The sequence below is a fragment of the Pelodiscus sinensis genome, chromosome 4, assembly GCF_049634645.1.
Source record: "Pelodiscus sinensis isolate JC-2024 chromosome 4, ASM4963464v1, whole genome shotgun sequence".
Taxonomy (NCBI): domain Eukaryota; kingdom Metazoa; phylum Chordata; order Testudines; family Trionychidae; genus Pelodiscus; species Pelodiscus sinensis.
Window position 1 is genome coordinate 47,656,796 of NC_134714.1, and position 21,495 is coordinate 47,678,290.

The window sequence follows — 21,495 nt, forward strand, 5'->3', positions numbered from 1 at the left end:
ATATGGGGTATATAAGAGACTCCCCAAATGATCAAAGATCTTTTCAATATTAGATGGGTCCTATTAATGACATTAGCATTATCTTGTTTATGTAAACCAGACACCTAGCTGAGGTCTCATTTCCTAGTTGTTAACGATCTATTTATTCTGAAATGCTAAAGAAAGTTACATCAAACTATTAAAGTTACAATAACAATACAAACTTAAAGTGTACCAATCTTGTAAACTGTTACATATCCATTAAGGATGAATTTGATTAGCCACCAGTTTAAACAAGCTGATAATACCTCACAGTGTTGGCGAGAAGCTTGAATTTCGCATTCATATTTGTTCTTTACAGACTCTAAACAGAGCTCTCTATAGATACCTGTAACCAGACAAATTATAGCATTATTACTTATATAAAATAGGAGGAACTGATTTCAGAATTAACTGTTATGATCATTATTGCTAGTCCTAAGGTAATGTAAATGTGCAAAAATAATACTATTTTACATACTGACATAGTTCAGACAGTACACAGTATAAAAATATGTATGGAAAAATAATTGGCTGAATTCAAGAGACTGCAGAAATAACTGTCTTCAATTTGTTCACTTCTGTATTTATGAAGACTAAAAGTTTATCATGCTAGCAATATAAGTGGAAAAGAAACTAATTTACCCCATAAAATTCTGCCAGTGCAACACAAGATAGATTTACTATGTTACAGGTTGGCCACCTCTGGCTGAGATACTTCCTGTATTGGAGGAAGACCAATCCAAGCAGATTTTTATATATATTACACACTTACATACATACACACACACACACACACGTCTGTGCATATAGTGCCTAGCATAATGGGGCCCCAACCTAGGTGACGTCTAAGTGCTACTGAAGAATTATGTTTAATGGTAATAAATGGGAGATGTGTTACTGTATTATTGTTAAATTAACAGAAGATGGAAAAATGTATTCAGCCAACATCAATAGTTCTTGAGTATTACTGTCTGTTTCTTGACAACATCTTAAAAGACCACCAGACAAGGGCCCCCAAACACAAACCGCTACAACTGCCAATCTTGTGATATTGGCCAATGATGAAATGAGCATAGAATGTTATGAAGGCCAAAAGTATAACTGGGTTAAAAAATATTAGATAAATTCATGGTGGGATTGGATATAGTCCATCAATGGATACTAGCCAAAATGATCAGGGACATAACACCATGCTCGGGGTGTCCTTAAACCTCTGACTGCCAGAAGTGGAACTGGATGACAGAGAATGGATCACTCCACACACTTCTTTGTTCTGTTCATTTCCTCTGAAGCATCTGGCAAACAGTTGGAAGACAGGATACTGGGCTAACTGGACCAATGATCTGACCCAATATGGCCATTATTCTGTTCACCTATTTAACCTAGGAGGAAAAGTTTATTGCTTGAAAAGCATGAGAACTGAAGTGCTCTTCCATTTTTACTGGTGGTCCATCTTGTATCTCTTTTCTAAATTGGATAACTTGAACCTCATGAACCATCACTTGCCATTTAAAAAAATAGATATCTGAATTATCAGTAAAAAAAAGTTACTCACCTCCATGTAGTAACGATGGTTCTTCAAGGTGTGTCCTCGTGGGTGCTCCATGTCTGGTGTCAGGCTGGTCCCGGCGCTGCGAATGAGAGCTTGCCAGAGCTGTATTCGGCCAGACTGCGCATGCACGAGCCGGTTTCGCACCTTTTATGTGTCGCACGCGGACCGGCGCCCGCCAGTTTCCTCTCAACCACCCGTCAGCAAGACAGAAAAAAAACAGACGAGATTCCGTAGCGGGGAGAAGGGCGGGTCGTGGAGCACCCACGGGGACACACCTTGAAGAACCATCGTTACTGCACGGAGATGAGTAACTTCTTTTTCTTCTTCGGGTAGTCCCCGTGGGTGCTCCACGTCTGGTGACTCCGGAGCAGTGATCTGAGTTAGACGTGGGCTGCGGAATCACGATTTTGGTGGCTAGGGAGTACCGCTAGAGCCACAGCTGAATCAGAAGCTAGGTGCTGCACGATTGCATAGTGCCTTGAGAATGTGGTATTGGAAGACCAGGTGGTTGCCCGGCAGATGTCGCGTAGAGGGACTCCCCTAACGAACGCTGCAGACGTCGCCACTGCTCGCGTAGAATGGGCCCTTGAGAGCGGCTTCTCGTGAATGGTGTAACACATAGTAATACAAGAGACAACGAGTTTGGAAATACGCTGGGAGAGAGGGTTTGGTCCTTGGAGCGCCCTGATGTCAAAATAATAAGGAGATCCGTTTTCCGGATATCGCGGGTTCTATCTATATAGAATGCCAGCACCCGACAAATGTCCAGAGTATACAGGACAGCGTCTCACTGGGTAAGTATGATGCGACTATAATGATGTCATTTCGAATGCACCACCTCCATAAGTAGACTGCCTCTGCGCAGAGGGACCGGGACCAGGAGCCTCTTTGTCTGTTCACATAATACATCGTGATGATGTCGGTGAGAATTCTGGTTATCGTGCCTCTTATATGCATCCTGAATTGTCTGCAGGCATGGAACACCGCTCGCAACTCGAGAAGGTTGATATGCAACATCCGTTCCAATGCGGGCCAGCAGCCCTGAGCTGTTTCCGTGCCGATGTAGGCACCCCATCCCACAAGAGAAGCGTCTGTGGTTATCTCCTTTGATGGCTGCACCGCATGGAAGGGGACTCCTGACAACATATTGCTGGGGTTGGCCCACCAATGGAGGGACTCCTTTACACGTGCAGGTAGAGCCACAAGTTTTCGGGTGCTGTGTGTGACGGGGTTGTACACCGTGTTCAACCAATGCTGCAGGCACCACAAATGCAACCTTGCGTGGCGCACAATGATCGTAGTGGCCACCATATGACCTAGGAGCTGCAGATATACCCGTACCGGGAGAGCTGGAGCTTGTAGGACTGTGCCTATTAAGTCCTTTATGACTTGGAAGCGCTTGGCCGGAAGATGAACTCACTCAGAGAGAGTCGAGTCGAGCTCCTATGAAAGTTAGAGTTTGCGTCGGTTGCGGACGCAATTTTTGCATGTTTACAATGAGGCCAAGGGAATCTAATAGATCCCGTGTCGCGGCAACCATACAATGTGTCTCCGACTGCGTGTGACCCTTGATGAGGCAGTTGTCGAGATAGGGGAAAACTGAGACCCGTTTTGCGTAAATGGGCGGCCACCACTGCTAGTGTCTTTGAGAACACTCTCGGGGCCGAAACCAGGCCGAAAGGGAGCACTTTGTATTGGAAGTGCTTGTCTCTCACTACGAACCAAAGAAAATATCTGTACGCTATGTGCATCGTGATATGGAAGTATGCGTCCTGTAAATCTAGGACTGCAAACCAGTCCCCCTTGTTTAGTGCTGGTATGATCTTGGCCAGCGTGGTCATCTTGAAGCGCTGCTTTTGAATGTAGCGATTGAGGCCTCTCAGATCGAGGATAGGCCTCCACACCCCGGACTTCTTGGGGACTAGGAAATACCTGGAGTAGAAGCCTCTCCCCCGGAATTCTGCAGGTACTCGTTCCATGGCCCCGATCTGCAGAAGGTGGCAGACCTCCTGTTGAAGAGCGGCCCTGTGAGATGGGTCCCTAAAAAGGTACGGGGTGTGTGGAGTAGTGGGGGGGACTGAGGTAAAGAGGATCGTGAGGCCTGATATTACTTCCAGGACCTATTGGTCCGAGGTAATGCTGGCCCATTGATGATGATATGGCCTCAGCCGATGGTAGAAGAGGCTAGTGGCAGGCTTTTGTCTGATGACCGTGGGAGACTTGTTCGAGTCCTTGACACAGGAGTCAAACCTGCTGCTTAGACGTAGGCCGAGCTGATGTTCGATTCTGTTGTTGGCGCTTGCGCTGCAGGCGCTGTCTGAATCTCGCCTAGTCAGGTCCGAGCTGTTGCTGCTTGTAAGATGAATAATTGTACCTCTTTTGGAAGGGGTAGTATCGTTTGCACTTAAAAGGAGGAGTGTACATGCCCGGGGTTCGAAGGGTCGTACGAGAGTCCTTTCCAGAATGGAGAACCTCATCAGTAGTGGCGGCAAACAGCTTCTGTCGGTCGAACGGCAAATCTTCAACCTTGGACTGCATTTCTCTAGGGGCTCCTGCTGACAGTAGCCAGGTGGCTCTCCACATGGCAATACCTGTTGCCATGGCTCATGCTGCCGTGTCCGCTACATCAGCAGCGATTTGAAGCGATGTTCTACATGCGGTGTATCCCTCCTGGACAACGGCTCTTAAGAGGGGTCTCTTGGTGTCAGGGAGGTGTTGCATCAAATCCGGAAGCTTAGAGTAATTATTGAAGTTGTGGTTTGACAGAAGAGCTGCGTAATTGGTGATTCGGAGGAGTAAGGTTACGGAAGAATAGATCTTTCGGCCAAATAAGTCCAGTTTTTTGGAGTCCTTGTCCGGAAGGAAGGTCTTAAAGTGGGGCGCCTTGGCTTTGTGGCGGACAGCATCCACTATCAAGGAATTAGGCTGTGGATGATTGAAAAGAAAGTCTAAGCCTTTGGAGGGGACGAAATATTTTTTGTCAGCTTTTTTATTTGTAGGCGGTATGGATGTTGGCGTCTGCCAGATCTCCTCCGCTACCTCCATGATAGCCTCATCTATTGGGAGGGCAATTTTCCATTGATGTTTAGGGTGTAGGTTTTTAAACAGCTTATGCTGTTTCACCTCAGCCTCCATGAGCTGCACCTCCTGGGATTGTGCCACCCGTTTAAATAGGTCTTGGAATTCCTTGAGATCGTCGGGGGCTGGTGTCTCAGCCAAGGTCACCGCTTCTCCCGGCGAGAGCACGGACGAGCGAGCACTAGGAGACATGTCTGGTTCCGTCTCTGAGAGCTGCCCCTCCTCCAGGTTTGAGTGTTATGCGTATGTGGCTGGAGAGCATGGCGGTAGCGTAGGTCAGCGTGGAGATTTGTTCCGAGGTTCAGAATGCAAGGAACGCGGGCTGATTGACCAACAGGAGCCTGGTGATCTGCGGCGAGATTGGGAGCGGTAATGATGGGGTGAACTATAGTAGTATGACCTATCGTAGTGAGGGGGATGTCGATCAGCAGCTGCCAGTGATGAGCGTCTAGAGGATCATGGGTTTTGATGTGTAACATAATAAGTGCTGCGCGGCGAGCGAGTTGGGGAATGGAATTGTCTTGAAGGGGATCGAGATCTGGAGTATCTGTAATGAGAGCAGCTACGTTCCCTATAGCAGTGGTGAGATGATAAACTTGGCCTATGATGCTCCTTGCACCCCACCGCATGATATGCAGATGTGGAGGGGTGAGGCGATGGCTCTGGAGAGAATCCGGGAGAGGGAGAGAGGGCAATTGCATGAGTGTCAGTTCTTGACACAGCATTAATAGAGGCTGCTGGCAGCTGCTCAGAGGTTGCAGGCTGCAAGGCTGGAGGTTCAGAGGGCTGTGCTGAAGCAATCATTTGAGTCCCGAGGACAGCTCCTTGTGAGCAGGGGAAAGCTCCGAAGTTCCAGAGGTCAGCACCGTCGGTGCAGGGGTGAGTGTCTCTTTAAGAAGCATTCCTGCTGTCTGCAGTGCAGAAGGCAGTCGAGGCGTGAAGTGACCGCTGGCTTCTTTGAAGTGGCCACCCTGGCTGCCTTTGAAGTGGAGCTGCAGGGCTTATCACCTGCGCTCACCCAATACTGAGGGGCAATTTGCAGGGAACGAGCAGGGGAGGCTTTCTTCCTCTTGGGGGAAGCCCCAGCCAGGGAGGGAGCCCTCCGCTTCCCTGCTGCTGGGTCCAATGCTGATGAGCCTGGAGCACTGGGAGGTAGGAGAGCCTTATCAAACAGGATCTCTTTTAGCCATCTCTCTCGCTGCTTGCAAGCTCGCGTTGTGAGTTTGGCACAGTGGCTGCATTTTTGTGGGATATGAGACTCCCCAAGGCAGTGGACACAAGCGGAGTGTCCATCAGAGACAAGCATTGAGTCTCTGCGCATAGACCATTTTTTAAAACCGGGGGAGCCCGGCATGTCGGCTTGCTGCCTTTTTTTTTTTTTTTTTTAAGAATGAAGGGTCCATGGACTACTGAATTTAGCCCGACCCTAACTGAAGGAGTAACAATGTATCTCTTCTCCCGGCTTTTTCTTTTTTTTTTTTTTTTTAGAAACAGCTAATGAGCCACTTAACAAGCAAAAAGAGGGAAAAAGTAAACCTTTGTCTTAAACTTCACTCAGGAAACCTGAGGAGATGAAAGGAGCTCCGTCCCCGACCAGAGGCAGATTAGAGGAAACTGGCGGGGGCCAGACCGCGCGCGGCGCATAAAGACGCGAAACTGGCTCGCGTAGGTGCGGTCCGGCCAAATACAGTTCTGGCAAGCTCCGATTCACGGTGCCGGGACCAGCCCGACACCAGATGTGGAGCACCCATGGGGACTACCCGAAGAAGAACCTCAAATTCTATTTGCATAAATTTCTGCTCAGATAAGTTTTCAATTAAGGGCTTTGAATAGTTAAAATACAATTTAAACTGCCTCATGCTAATACATTTGTTTGCAAATTGAGTTTCTTTCACAAAGTACTTCCCCCATAAATTGGTACAAATTAGCAATTTCTCTAGTCTACTTCCAAGAGTCACTGTGATGAGGTGTGCCCCATGTGATGGGGTGTGTCCCCTGCACTGGCCCTTTAAGGGTAAAACCCAGCCCTGGGAGAGGGCTGAGAGAGCAAAGCCCCACAGCTGAGGCAAGTAATAGCTAATTAGGACCCAGGCAAGAAGGCATAAATAAAGGCTCCTGAAGGGTGGGAATTAGACTCACTCTTGCTGAGGAGCAAGAGGAATCCAGATGCCTCTAGTGAAGCTAGAGGCTTTCTGACTTAGAGCAGGGCTGGGGAAAGGAAGGAGAGCTTGGGAAGCTCTGGCGCGACCAGCTCCCAGGCTGCAGGGCCTGAAGCAAGGCCTGAGGCTACTAGGGCTGCAGAGTGTCAGTCTGGGTAGGCAAGGGCAACAGGTCCACTCCCAATTGCCAATGATGAATGGCCATTTCAATCCGCAGTTTTCCCTTTAGATAAGGGGCCAGACGATAACTGGCAGCAGGTCACTGAGGAAGGTGGGTATAGGGGACTTGGAGTTCCCAGAGGGGGAGAGGTAGATCCACTGGAGGGCAGGGATAGGATCCAGAGTGACCTAGACAGATTAGAGGATTGGTTCAAAAGAAATCTGATGAGGTTCAACAAGGACACATGTAGAGTCCTGCACTTGGGACAGAAGAATCCCAAACATCGTTACAGGCTGGGGACCGACTGGCTAAGTAGCAGTTCTACAGAAAAGGACCTGGGGATTACAGTGGATGAGAAGCTGGATACAAGTCAACAGTGTGCCCTTGTAGCCAAGAAGGCTAATGGCATATTAGGTTGCATTAGAAGGAGCACTGCCAGCAGATCTAGAGAAGTGATTATTCCCCTTTATTCAGCTCTGGTGAGGCCACATCTCGGAGTATTGTGTCCAGTTCTGGGCCCCCCACTAGAGAAAGGATGTGGACACATTGGAGAGGGTCCAGCAGAGGGCAACCAAAATGATTGGGGGGGGGTGGAGCACATGACCTCAGGGCTGGATTAAGGCATGGGCTAGCAGGGCAGCTGCCCGGGGTACCAACCTATGGGGGGCGCCTGATGGCAGCTGTAAGGGGCGCACAGCACCCCTTACAGCTGCTATCAGGCACCGCATGTCCGGCTCCCAGATCGCGGGCTGCAGCAGCTCCCAGCGGCCGCCCAGGGCGGGGGCCGCATTAATCCCCGCAGTGCCGGCCACCAGTGCCCTTCCCCCCGCGGCCACTGGGGCCCTGCACGGCCAGGCTCGGCCTGCCCCAGGCTGCAGCGCCAGCAGTGGTAGCCAGGCTGGGCACGTGCGTCCTGCCGCCTCCTGTTCCGCGCGCCCTCCCCCACATGCTGGCGCGGGGGCGGGGCTGCGCATGCATCCTCCCCCACGCGCTGGCATGGGGCCACACATGCGCCCTCCCCCAACCTGGGGCACAACTAAACAGTCTGCCCAGGGTGCCAAAATGGCTCGGTCCGGCCCTGCATAACCTATGAGGGATTTGGGTTTGTTTCGTCTGCAGAAGATAGGAGTGACGGGGGATTTGATAGCAGCCTTCAACTTCCTGAAGGGAGGTTCCAAAGAGGAAGGAGAAAGGCTGCTCACTGTAGTGACGGATGGCAGAACAAGGAGCAATGGTCTCAAGTTACAGGGGGGGAGATCTAGGTTGGATATTAAGAAGTACTGGAATGGGTTACCTAGGGAGGTGGTGGAATCTCTAACCCTCAAGATTTTTAAGTCTTAGATATGCCAAGCCCTGGCTGGGTTGATTTAGTTGGGATTGGTCCTGCCTCGGGCAGGAGGCTGGACTTGACCTCCTGAGGTCTCTCCCAGCTCAATGATTCTATGACCCCAGAGTGTAGGGGCGCTGTGATAGGGTAGTACCCAGAGGTAGAGAGAAAAATAGATAATTGTGGGTGAAACACTGGCTGAAAGGGGGTGCTCCAGGACTGAATGAGCTAACTTCCATCTAACTAGCAGGAACCACCCATGGCAGTAAGGCATGCTCAGATACATTTCAATGTATAAGTATTGTAAGTACACATTTATGTTCCAATTGATTTCTTTTATATTGACATAGTAAAACTGAGAAATTAGCAACTTTTAGTAGTTTAAGTGAGGTGAAATCTGGGGGGACACTAGACAAACCAGACTGCTGAAAGGGGTACAGTAGCCGAGAAAGGTTCAGAACCACTGTTCTACAGGCCAGTACTTCCTAAGAGCTGGTCTACAGTAGAAGTTTAGGTTGAATTTGGCCTCATGAAGGTCCATTAAACAACGATTCCACACTATCAGTACTCTGGCTTTTCATGAGGAGTAACACTAAATTCAACCTTACACAGGTCAACTTTATGGAAATGAAGTTGCAGCATTGCTAAAGCTGACACTTTTTGCCTCTGGTAGGCATCCCGCAGTGCCTGCTGTGACCACTCTGGCCAGGACTTATGACTCTAGTGTTTTCCTGTTCACCTGAAGAAACCACAGGAAACTTTGAATTTAATTTCCCATATGGATAGTGTGGCAAGCACACCTCAGAACAGGCAGCTCATCTGAGCAGCACACCTGGCCATGAGCTCTTGTTCCCTTGGGTGCAGATGAGCACCAGCATGGAGGCTGAAGGAGATTCTGGATTTCACTGATGCCTAGGGAGAGGACTTCATTCGCATGGAGCTCTTAACCAGCAAATGAAACACAGATATGTGTGTGAAGATCACAAAGTCTATGGTGGAGAAAGGATACACCAAGGATGCCCAACAGTGCTATGTAAAAATAAAGGGGCTAAGAACGTCCTACCAAAAGACAAAAGGAGGCAAATGGACAGTCTGGAATATTGCCACAAACATACCACTTCCATAAGTGGCTGCATTTGATCCTAGATAGGGACCCGACCAGCTTCCCAAGCTTGACTATGGAATCCCTCCCAAGACACACATCAGGGCAACATGTTGGAGGACAGCAGTCAGGATGTGAGCAGAGCAACCAATATGACAGAGAACTTTGTTATAACCTTGGAGATGGGCTCCTCCTTTCAGAACTTCTCACAGTGAGGCACTGATCCTGGAGAAGGCACTTCTGGCCAGTTCAGTTTTTCCATCTCTCTACAAGTGAGTTAAGTCAATTGAATGTGATGTATGGCGTACTCTGTGCCTATACAGCACACGGGCCCCAGAAAAGCTTGTTAATGTGTCTGGAGATGGACTGGAACTCCTACCTGAACATCTCCATAAAGCACTCATACAGGAACTCTTTAATACTTCTCACAAGGTTTCTAAGGAGGCCAGCCTTATTCCATCCTCCACGGTATTTCACCTTCCCACACCAAACTACCAGAAAGTGGTCTGGTGTCATTGCATCACAAAGCATTGCAGCACAAGGATTAGGCTGTTGGTGACAGTCAGCATCAGTCAACATCAACTCCTTATCATGAGCTATGTCTACAATGCTGCTTTTTTGCGGAAGAGGAAATGCAAATGGTGCGCTAATTAGCATCTCACCCTCATTTGCATATTCTCTTCCAATCCTTTTTGCAGAAGAGGTTATTGTGCAAAAAAAGCAATGTAGACAGGGCCGTTTTGCGCCAACAACACCCTTTTGCGCAAGAACCCTTATTCCTCAGAGAGAATTCCTCAAAAGGGTTATTTTGTGCAAAATGGCCCCGTCTACACTGCTTTTTTCCGTGTGCAAAAACCTCTTCCACAAAAAGGATCAGAAGAGATATACAAATGAGGGTAAAAAATGCTAATTAGCGCTCCATTTGCATTTCCTCTTCTGCAAAAAAGCAGTAGTGTAGATGTAGCTTTGAGGGGCTACATCTATACTGCAGCTTTTGCCACAAGAGCCTATGCAAATGAAGTGCAGCAATATGCTAATTTATTCAAGCTATTTGCTCAAAAACAGCTTGACTAAATCATGCAAATGAAGTGCAGCAATATGCTAATCTGCACTTCATTTGCATAGGCTCTTGTGGCAAAAGCCACAGCATAGACTAAGCCAGGAGTGCCACGAGAGTTGCCACCCTGCCCTGCCTGCCTAGCCAGACCCCTGTCCCTCCTCCCCACTGCAGATTGTGCCCTGGCAGGTCCCTTACCATGTCTGCCACCAAACTGGGTGAGTCCAGATGCTTCTCTGAGAACTGCTGTGTACCTACTGTACAGTGGCCATTTTAAAGCATGACTTGGAAGATATGGTCTAGGCACAGTCATTGTCTTACAGAGACCTTCCTTGTATATTAATAGATTAGGTTTTAGGCTACACAGCATCTCCGATAATGTGTGCCCTTGTAACTTTGTTACAGCTGAAACAGCAATGAACTTGCAGTGTACTCCCTAGGCTCCACCAGCTGCCCACTTTGCACAAACCCATAGGCAAAAATAAACAAGAGAAGACCTGTTCAAAGAACAAATGCAATCTGCCCAGTTACATGTAACTAAGTGGAAGAGCTGTGAGTTTAGCATCAGAAAAGTAGAGCATGCAGGTAACTGCAAGTGAAGCACCAAGAAAGTATCTGTTATCCATGGCATCTGTGATGTTTTGGTGGCTTTTTGACACAAACCTGGACAGACTCTTGTGCCCTTCGTGCCCTCACCCTGTAATTCAACTTTATATAATATAATAAATATAAAATGGAGATATACCATCTCATAGAACTGAAAGGGACCTTGAGAGGTCATTGAGTTGAGTCCAGTCCCCTGCCCTCATAGCAGGACCAAGTACTATCCCTGACAGATTTGCCCCAGCTCACTAAATGATCCCCTCAAGGATTGAACTCACAACCGTGGGTTTAGCAGGCCAATGCTCAAACCACTGGGCTATCCCCCCCAATTTGCCCTCCTTACCCAGTTCCATAGCTGCCTCCCTCAAAGACACTTGGCTATGGGGAGGGGAACTCAAGGACAGCCTCACACACATGCTCCAGGTTGTCACAAAGGAAAAGAAGGCTGTCTTTTTTGCCTGGATTCTTTCCCTCCTCCCCTCTCTCAAAGGTTTTCACCATGGACTCATTTTCTGGCCCTGCTATCTTCCCTAAATAAGAACCCATGATTTCCGAACAACAGTCTCTTTATTGCTAGTATTGCAGGGGTGTGTAGAGGGAGGGAAGGGAGTTTACAGGCGAACATGCTGAAAGCAATGTGCACGAATCTCAAAACTGAGTATTCATAAAACTTTTAAAGCCTCTGCCCCACACTGTGCTTTCCTTATCACCCTGGTGTTTGGATGCTCAAAGTCTTTGGCTAGGCCCTCTGCCTCAGCTCCTCACCCTTCCACATAAGTTTCCCTCTTGCTCTCAAAGATTATAGAGCATACACCAAACTGCCACCACAAAGGGAATGTTGCATTTGCTGAGGTCTAACCTAGTAAGTAGACTCCTAAACCTTCCTTTTAAACATCCAAAAGTGCATTCCCCCACCATTCTGCACTTGCTCAGCCTGTAGTTGAACTGCTCCTTACTGCGGTCGAGGCTGCTTGTGTGCAGCTTCATGAGCCACAGGAGCCAGGAGTAGGCTGGGTAACCAATGATAACTACTGGCATTTCCACCTCTCAGATTTTAATTTTCCAGTCTGGGAAAAAGATTCCAGCTTGCAGCTTTCTGAAGAGGCTTGAGTTCCTAAGGATGCATGCATCATCCCATCTCACGTTGATGTCAGTGAAACAGCCCTTGAGAGCCACCAGTGCCTGCAGCACCATCAAGAATTACCTCTTGCAATGTATGTACTCCTTGGCAAGGTAGTCAGGTGCCAGGATGGGAATGTGTGTTCTGACTATCATCCCAACGGTTAGGGAACCACACTGCAGCAAAGTGCTCCATTGTGTCCTCCACGTTTCCCAGAGACACTACTCTCCATAGCAGAAGGGTATTGATTGCTTTTGCAACTTGTACAATAGCAGCACCTACTTAGATTTCCCCACTCAGAGTTGATTTCCAACTGACTGGTAGCTAGCTGGCGTTGTAAGCTTCCCCAGGGTAATTGCCACACGCTTCTCCACTGTCAGAGCAGGTCTCATTTAGGTGTTCCTGTGCTTCAGGGTAGGGCAAAGCAATTTGCCAAGTTTTATGGTCTTCCGAAATTAATCCTCTTGCTCGAATGCCAGGTATATGCTCTCAACATACTCCAAAATTAGGCACAACATCATTAACGCTTTGATTCATGAGATCCACAAGAGGGTCCAGGTTCTCACTGCTATCACATCTGCATGGGTAACCAGGGCCAAAAAGGGCACAAAAAGATTGTTTCCCACTGATCTCCAGCAAGAGGGGGAAGGAATATATCACAATATGGGATGCTGACAACATGAACTCAGAATCACCCATTGTACAGTTTTGGTCCCAGCATGCATCAGGAGCATAACTCAGAATGGGAAGTGGCACAGGCACTGTGGGATAGCTATCCACAGTGCATCGCTCTCAAAGTCGACCCCAGTCTCCGTACTGAGGGTGTGCTACTTTGAACTACACTGAATTCTTGAAGGCAGGAGGACATGGACCTTCAACTTTACAAGATTGTGTGGTAAGAAATCAACCTTAACTCACAGTGTAGACATTGACTCTATGAGAAAAATCAAGAAACCCCAAAAAGTGAACAAGGATCTGTCTATATTAGCATCACTCAAGTGAAGCAAATAGAAGCTGCTGGAACTTACTCCATTATTTCCCCTTAGGAAGGAGTTTACCATTATGTGTATCAAATTCTTTGATAGAAAGTCTCCTCATAGGAAATGTTGTGTCCTCCAAACAACAGTTGTGTTTAATTTGGGTGGGTTCATTAGTAGGAACCTACCAAATTTATGGCTATGAAAAACGTATCATTGGACCATAAAATCTGGTCTTTTCGGTACTTTTACCCTATTGTATTCAAATTTCACCATTTCTCAAACTGGATGTCCCAACCCAAAAAGGTGGTCACCCGGTAAGGGGAGGAGTTGCAAAAAGTTATTGTAGGGGGGGGCACAGTATTGACACCATTACTTCTACGGTGCCTTCAGAGCTGGGTGGCTGGAGAGCAACAGCTTGTGGCTAGCTCACCAGCTCCAAAGGCAGCACCCCACCAGCAGCATTGACGGAAGGATAGCAACACAGTTGGCTCCCTCACCCCTAAGCCTTTTTTGGATCAGGACTCCAACAGTTATTGCACCATGCAATTTCAGGTTTATACACCAGAAATCATGACGTTTAGGACTCTTTAAAATTCTATGATCATGAAACTGACCAAGATGGACTGTGAATTTGGTAGGCCCTACTCACTGGATAAGTGCTATGGACATTGCAAAAAAGTTGACCTGTCTTTCCAGCATTTTGATCTTTGTGAATACAAATGAGATCTTCTAAGGCAGCAAGTAAGGAAATGTATAGGGCTGCCTATCAGGGACCAAACTAGTCTCATCCTCCTGCCTTCTCTCTTTTAAAGGATAAAGGGGGACTGGGAAGAGTTATCTAGCAAGCTCTAGTATTGCTACTACCCTATGTAAAGCATCTCATACTATTCTGGGACAAACAGCTTTTCTTGCCCTTCCTTCTCTTAAGCTTCCTGCTCATCTTCTGATGGGGAACTAAAGGTCAGCTAATTGTACTGAAGATGTGACTGGGTCTGGGAATCCCAATTTACTGCCTCTCCATATCACTCGGACGCCAGACTTAGTACTTGTAGTAAAGGTCTGAGCCACAGGAGCCAAGACCGAGATTAGGGTAATAGAACACATTACAATAATTTGTCAAGGAGAGAGAGAGACCAATTATGAAGATGGACATCTAGAATTGAAGAAGGGTTGGGTGATCTCCTGAGGGAAAGAATCACCAGCCCCAGAAATCCAAAGTTATCTTTATATGAGGGAGCAGTAAGGAAACCCGCCCCAGAGACGAACCCACAGAATAAAGAAAAGAGAGGGATGAGGTGAGCCAAAAGCTTCCTTATTTCCCATTTGATCCTCTAGGCCTGACTTGATTTCGCATCGTAGCCTGGTGTTAAGTAATGAGGAAGGAGATGTTGGCAGTGCTTGTGATCACCAGCACTAATGATACAAACCTGTGCATTTTCTCATTTTTCTATATTGTTTAACTGCATTTTCTTTCTGCTTGTCTTCCTCTCAGAGGAGATGGGCATGGTTCCTCTTGGCTTTTTTCTAGCCTGTGTTAGGGAACACCTCTCTATCTCAGACAGGTTCAACCTCTGTGGATTAATCTACCTAAAGTGATTGCCTCTAAAAATTTAGTAATAGTATAGAAAAGGAGAAGCAGATTTTTGTTTTCCTCTTCTATTTCTTAGTCATGTTGACATTCCATGTAACTGCCATGAGGCTTGGCCAATACTGTAACTGAGCAGACAAAATGGAGTTAGCAAGAATTCTTAATAAAATAATGTCCAAATATTACAATCCAATTTAGCTAAATGCTAAGAGTTTAAAATTCCTGGAAATGTTTAGGGTTTTTTTTTTTCTGTGGGGGTGGGGAGGGAGTGTTAAGAACTGCATCCCTGGTATAGCCTCATTGTTATGGAATTTACATGCCCTATATCTTCTGCACAATAAGGTCTGGATATGTGCATTGCAAGGCAGCTAAGCTGGTTATAGAAAACTATAACTAAAAACTATTTAGAAAATGATTGAATATATTCTTTGTGCTAGATGTTCAAAATAAACAAGCACACTTAAGTTTGTAGTCATTCTGTCATCTAAAGTTGTATGTTAAGGATCTAAGAAATTCTTATACAGTAGTAGTTTTAAAATTTGTAGAAGACAACTAACATCACAACTCAAAACAAGATTTTTAAAGCTATAAAAGAGTAGTCTGAACTCAAAATTTGATCAATTTAAACTTAATCTAAAAGGTAAAGTCGCCTTCACTTTTTCATATCCTTTATTTTTTAAATCCTCTGACACTAATAGAAATAGCAACCCTTATTAAGGCAGAAATGCAATCATTTTGTACAATGCTATGGAGACGGACAACAGATGCAGCAAAAGTTAACATCACAATACCTAGGGGTTTAATCAAACAATACCTTCATAAAACCAGACAACCTTTTACAACGTTGGCTTCTACTAAAGAGAGCACCCATTAGCTTTTGCTTCTGAGGTATTGACTTTAAAGTCGCATAGTAATTCTATATTGTTAAAACAGCAACAATCACATCACATTCCTACCTGCCACCTTTGTTCGGATTTGCATGTTTTCTTGCAAAGCTGCTAATGGTTCCAAGTATTCTTGTGCCTTTCCAGCTATGACTTCCTGTAGTTTTGCATCTACTTGGCTTAATCTTTCTTTGTAAAGTCTTAAAATAAAAATGTAGTGCATTACTTAAGAGCCAACACAAGACGAAACAATAGTTTCGTATAAGAACACTTTACACAATCACATCTACAAATCATGAAATTTTATAATCCCATGACAAATCTACTAATACCTAGAAATTTAAGTCTGTTGCCACTAAATTCTAAAACAAAAATCACTTTTAAACTATTTTATTTTCATCTACTTCACCCTTCTAGAAAAGATGTACAATCATAGCTTTTCTATCCTTTCTTTCTGAAGATTAAATTACAGATAATAGCACTACAGAATATGATCACTTCACCTTAAAAAGATACAAGGGAAAAGCAACTAGGAACTGGTGATAGCATCCAGAAACTTTTCTAAATATTTCCCAAACTGGTAGCAACACTACACACAAAAGATGAGACACCAACATAGAAAGAGATGAGCCTTCATGTGTGTTTTCAGTGGACAGATTCCGCATACCACAAACTCTCACCATAACTATTAAGACTAACTGGCACGTTCAGCTAAGATATCACATACTCAGCTGGCATGGGAAGTGAGTTTATATTTTAAAAACTTCAAAAATGGATCCCTTCTCAACAAGTTGATATTGGTAGAGCAATGTGGGAAAAATCCTTTACCTATAGCACAGGTTACCCATCAATATTAGCTTACCTGTTTTAGTTTTCACTTCATGCCTATTAAAAGATAAATCTATTTAAAGACACTGAAGGAGAGAAGAATAGATTAGTAGAACTTCAGCAGCAATTAATACCTACTTAACACAAAAAAGGTTGACATTACAGAATTATTTCTGGAAATAAAATCTACATGGAATTTTCAATACACGTTATTGTTGAGACTATTAGCTGAGAGTCTGCTGCACTGATGTTGAAGACTTAAGTTGGCTTAACCAGTTTTCTGTTCACATCTCTAGTTTAACTGGTTACCTGGTAAGCACCATCCTTATCCAGTGTTCCCTTTAAGCTGTGTGGTAGCACAGCTTCACAGGTGATTCATCAGGCCTGCCCAGTCAGCTCCATGCAGGGAGCCAGGGCTGATGAATCACCTGTGAAGATGTGCAGATTAGAAAGAACATTGCCCTTAACTATTACCCAAGAGCAGCTCACTTCAGGTGGAGAGCTGCTTCAGCCCCACAGGACTGCCAGCTCCCAGCCCACACAAGCTAGGAGTTGGCAATCACACGCGGGGCCAGGAAAAAATGAGTTGGGTTGCCACTTCTGGACTTGCATGAGGCTGCCTACTCCCAGCCTGTGCAGGCTCGGAGCCTGCAGACCATTGTGGGGCCAGAAGGAGCCAGGCTGAAGCAGCTCCTTAGTTAACCCCCTAGACATTAAACAGGATTTTACATCCCTAGCTCAGGGTATGTCTACACTACAAAGTTTTTTCGGAAAAACAGCCAATTATGTACACACTGCAATTGCATTCTTCCAAAAGAAAAATCGAAAGAACAGAGGGGTTTTTCTGACATTGGTAATCCTCCTTCTACGAGGAAGAAGCCTTTTTCTGAAAGAGCTCTTTAAGAAAAAGGCACGTGTGGATGGGGAAAAGGGAGTTCTTTCGAAGGAAGAGGAAAGAGGAAAAAGCACAGGTGCCCTGGTGGCCACTCCGTCCATATATCACAGCTTACATGCGAGATAGCATGTCCATTCCACAGTAGGCGATTCCAAGCAGTACCCTCCAAATGTGGGAAGGAGTTCATGGAACATGGCTGAGGAACCCAGCATCTCTTTCATGGTGAACAGGCTGCAAAAGTGTGAACTGAAGACCGTATAACAACTCTGCAAGTGACCTGGACTGGAATGTGAGCCAGGAACATCAATGCCAACACGTAGGCCTTAAATAAATGGGCTCTAACAAATCCGTGGCGGGGAAGATCCCTGTCAGGTCATAGCAGTATGAATACACAAGGTGATCCAATTAGAGATTTGTGCAGATACTGGGAGACCTGTCATCCTCTCAGCTGTGCAGATGAAAAATTATTGACTTGAGGAAAGACTTGGTCTACTTTACAAAGAAAGCCAGGGCTTCTCTCACATCCAACGTATGAAGGCATCTCTCTTCTGGTCCACTGCCACAAGCTGCACAGGATACATGGGAGAAGATGTGTTGGTTCATGTCGAAAGTACACACCACCTTGGGAAGGAAAGTCTAGAGGGGTTAGAACCGAAAGACTACACACAGAGACTCTAAGGTTAAGGCTCAAAACTCGGAGACCCGTCTAGCCAATGTTATTGCCACCAAGAAGGCCACCTTCCACAAGAGGTGGGAGAAGAAGCATGAAGCCCAAGGTTCAAAGCATGGCCCAGGGACACTAACCAATAGTCCCCTCTCCCCCCCAAAAAAAGTCTAACTAAGAGACTGGAAGATTCATCTGAAGGAAGAGCCTGTGTGACCCTGTATCAGCAAGTGAAAGGTGGAAATTGGCTGTCAGATGCACCTTAATCAAGGAATCCAACAAACCACGGCTCTTTACATGAAGTAGATAATCCAGGATCAACTGGAGCAGTGCCCTCAAGAGGAAGAGGTCCATTAGCAACCAAATGCAAGAACCTGGTCCATTTTGCCACATAGGTTTGTCTGGCTTTCTGGTCTCAAGGAGCTCCTGTTGGACAGTCTCTATGCAAGTTTGTTCCTTGAGGTTCAATCATGCAGCATCCGTGCTGCAAGGTGGGAGAACTCTGAGTTTCAGGTGCAAGACTTGCCTATTGTGCTAGAAGAGGAAGTCCAGACGGTCTGGTATGGGCCACAGGAGAAGCATTGCCAAGTTTGACAGGATGCTAAACCAGTGTTGCTGTTGTCATGCTGGGGCAATTACAATAACTCAAATCTTGTCTGTCTTGATTTTCATTAAAACTTACCTAATGAGCAGAATCAGGGGAAATACATACTTAAGTCCCCTGCCCATGGAGATGAGGAAGGTGTTGGAAAAGGAACCCACCGTTAACTCTCATCTGGAACAGAATCAGAGGTATTTCTTGTTCTGGTCAGTTGCAAAGGTGGCAAACTCCCCAAATGTAAGACTGCATGGGCTATTTCTGGATGTAGCTCTCACTCATGGTGAGAGGGAAAAGTCCCTGCTCGGGTGATCTGCCAAGGTGTTCTTGACTCCTGGGAGTTGAGAAGCTTTGAGCTAAATTCTGTGGCAGATACTGAATTCCCAGAACTTGATGGCCTCACGGCAGAAAGTCAACAATTGGGCTACATTTGCCTGTTGATATAGAACACAGAGGTCATATTGTCTGTGAGGACCCTAACTACTCTGCCTTCCAGATGAGGTAAGAAAGCTACACTTGCGAGACAGACTGCCCTTAGCTATGTGACATTTACATGAAGGTGCGTCTCTTCTTGGGACCATGCCTCCTCAGGTTCCGATCTCGCTGAGGTGGGCTCCCCACTGAGATCCAAGGCATCTGACACCAACTTGAACAATGGAGGGGCACTCTGGAATGGGACTCCTTCTAGAATGTCCTTCAGATCACACTACCACTGACGAGAGAGATAAGAACTGTTCTTGGAAGAATTTTTTCCAGGTGGGTCCCCTAACTGGGAGAAAACCAAGACCAGCAATAGTTGGAAAGGCCACATACGAAGTCTTGCAAGTACCTACAACATGGTATAGGAGGTGCAGGCATACCCTGGCTGTTGTCATCGGGTATGTGGAGACCTCGATGAGGGTTGTTGACAGTGTTCCCTGTAAATTTTTATGTCCATGGGTGGAATGAATTTTGTTATGAGCACCAACATTGGGATGATTTGTAACACATCACCACCATGCTGGTGCACATGAAAAGATTCATTCTGCCCAAGGACAATAGTGGGGGGGGGGGCACCAAGGGGTTTGGAGCATCCATCAAAGGGAAGATCCTGCAACAAATTGCTTCTCCTGGGTCTCAGCAGTTCCCAGTCATGACACTTTGCAAATCATTACTGAAGCCATAGTGCAGACAGCTAGATCTGTGACATCCGCTGCTGCCTGAAGGGTCTCCCTGGCAGCTGCTATACCATCCTGAAGAGCCTTGAGCTCCTTCCTGACATCTTCTGGAAAAGAAACCTTGAACTTAACCATGTTTTGCCACAGGTGAAGGCACAACAGCCCTAGAGGGCCTAGTGGTTGGCTACCCTTAGGTGCAGGCTCGAGGACAAATATGCTTTATGTCCAAATACTTCAGTCTCCTGGAATCCTCCTTTTTAGGGATAGCCCTGGATTGGCCTTGTCTCTCAGTGGTTCACCACCTCCGCCACAAGGGAGTTTGGGGCTGGATGAGTGTAGAAATATCTGTGATCCTTAGATGGAACAAAATACTTCCCTTCCATCCTCTTCGAGAAGGGGGTCAGGGAGGATGGAGTCTGCTGCAAGGCATTAATTTTAGCTATTCCCCTTCATGAATGGGTAGCACTACCTTCACTGCTGCCACAAAAGAGAGAACATTGAAGAACTGCATTTGAGGCATCCTTTGTGGGGAAGAAGGGAGAGAAATTCAGGCAGATGCTCTCTCAGACATTGCAGACAATTTGGGGGTAAATCCACCGAATGCAGCCATAATCACGGAAGCCGCTACATGTGTGACTCAAGGTCCTCGACACTGGACTCCAGCTCGATCCTGACACTGACCCAGCTACTCTGGGTTCTGGTAATCAGGCAATGACAGATCTGACCTATAATCTCTAAACAAATAAGCTTTGTATAGACTAACAGCCCAAGGGGAAACCCCAAATATTTGGGGAGGAGAAAATAGAGATTAAAGTGCAAAAGTCCTTTAGATAGGAACCCCTGTTCATTCTGCATGTATTTCAATAGTCACTCCCAGTGATGTGGACATGGCTGTGAGGAGCAGACAGGCTGAAATAACAGAAGATTCAGTCTTTAGAAAAGTTGATATCCAGGTTAGGGGTGACCACAAGAATCACGGTCTCTTTGGTGAATTGCACAACATGTACAGAGATAATTGCTCTCTCGAGACTTCTAAACACATTTTTAATTAATGCTGGTAGGTTGCCTCTGGTTGCATATATACTGGTACCAATGACATATGGAAGAAAAAGGGATCCTGATGCTACCCGCCCCCCAAATATCACCTGAACATTTTGGGACAAGAGACTCATGCTAGCACCTCTGCCCAGCAACTGCATTTGAGACCCCCATTCTTACTTTAAAGCTACATTTATCTGCACCCTAAAAGTTCTACTCAAAGAACAAAGTAGAAATTTGGCTACCCCCACAATTATTCTATTTCAGAACACCAATTTAACACTATACTCTTTGAAGAGTCAATAGCTGCTGGAATGATAGATTCTTCTTCCAAATAAGAGTAATTCCTGCAACACAGGAAAGGATAGACTGCTTGTTCGTGTTGTTTATAACTCTACTAAAAGTATGAGCTCCCATAAGGAAGAAACTATTTAAAAAAAATACTCACTGATCTTTGAGATCTGTAAATTGTTTTTCAAGATTGGACATTTCATCTAAGCATTCCATTCTTCTTCTTTCACAGTCCTCGTCATCCATTTCTGAAAATTGAAAAAAAAAAAATTAACAAGATTTCAAAATAAATTCCCTGGAAATGAAGTGAAGTATAAAACTTAAGCCTTCATGAATCATAAGCAATTCATGGAAAAAAAAAAAAAAAAAAACCTGAGCCAGCTGCTGTATGTT

The 21,495-nt window shown here is 45.9% G+C and overlaps 1 protein-coding gene across 2 annotated transcripts in view; it reads right to left on the reverse strand.

Moving 5' to 3' along the window:
- The window catches only part of BRMS1L (BRMS1 like transcriptional repressor), a 58,063-nt gene that overhangs the window by 25,624 nt on the left and 10,944 nt on the right, over positions 1–21,495 (reverse strand). For both annotated transcript variants that reach the window (XM_006117696.3, XM_075926925.1), the window contains 3 exons: positions 21,260–21,350; positions 15,704–15,831; positions 288–367 (listed from right to left, as the gene is read on the reverse strand). In XM_006117696.3, coding sequence (XP_006117758.1) covers positions 288–367; positions 15,704–15,831; positions 21,260–21,350 — 299 coding nt within the window. The remainder of the gene's footprint in view (positions 1–287; positions 368–15,703; positions 15,832–21,259; positions 21,351–21,495) is intronic.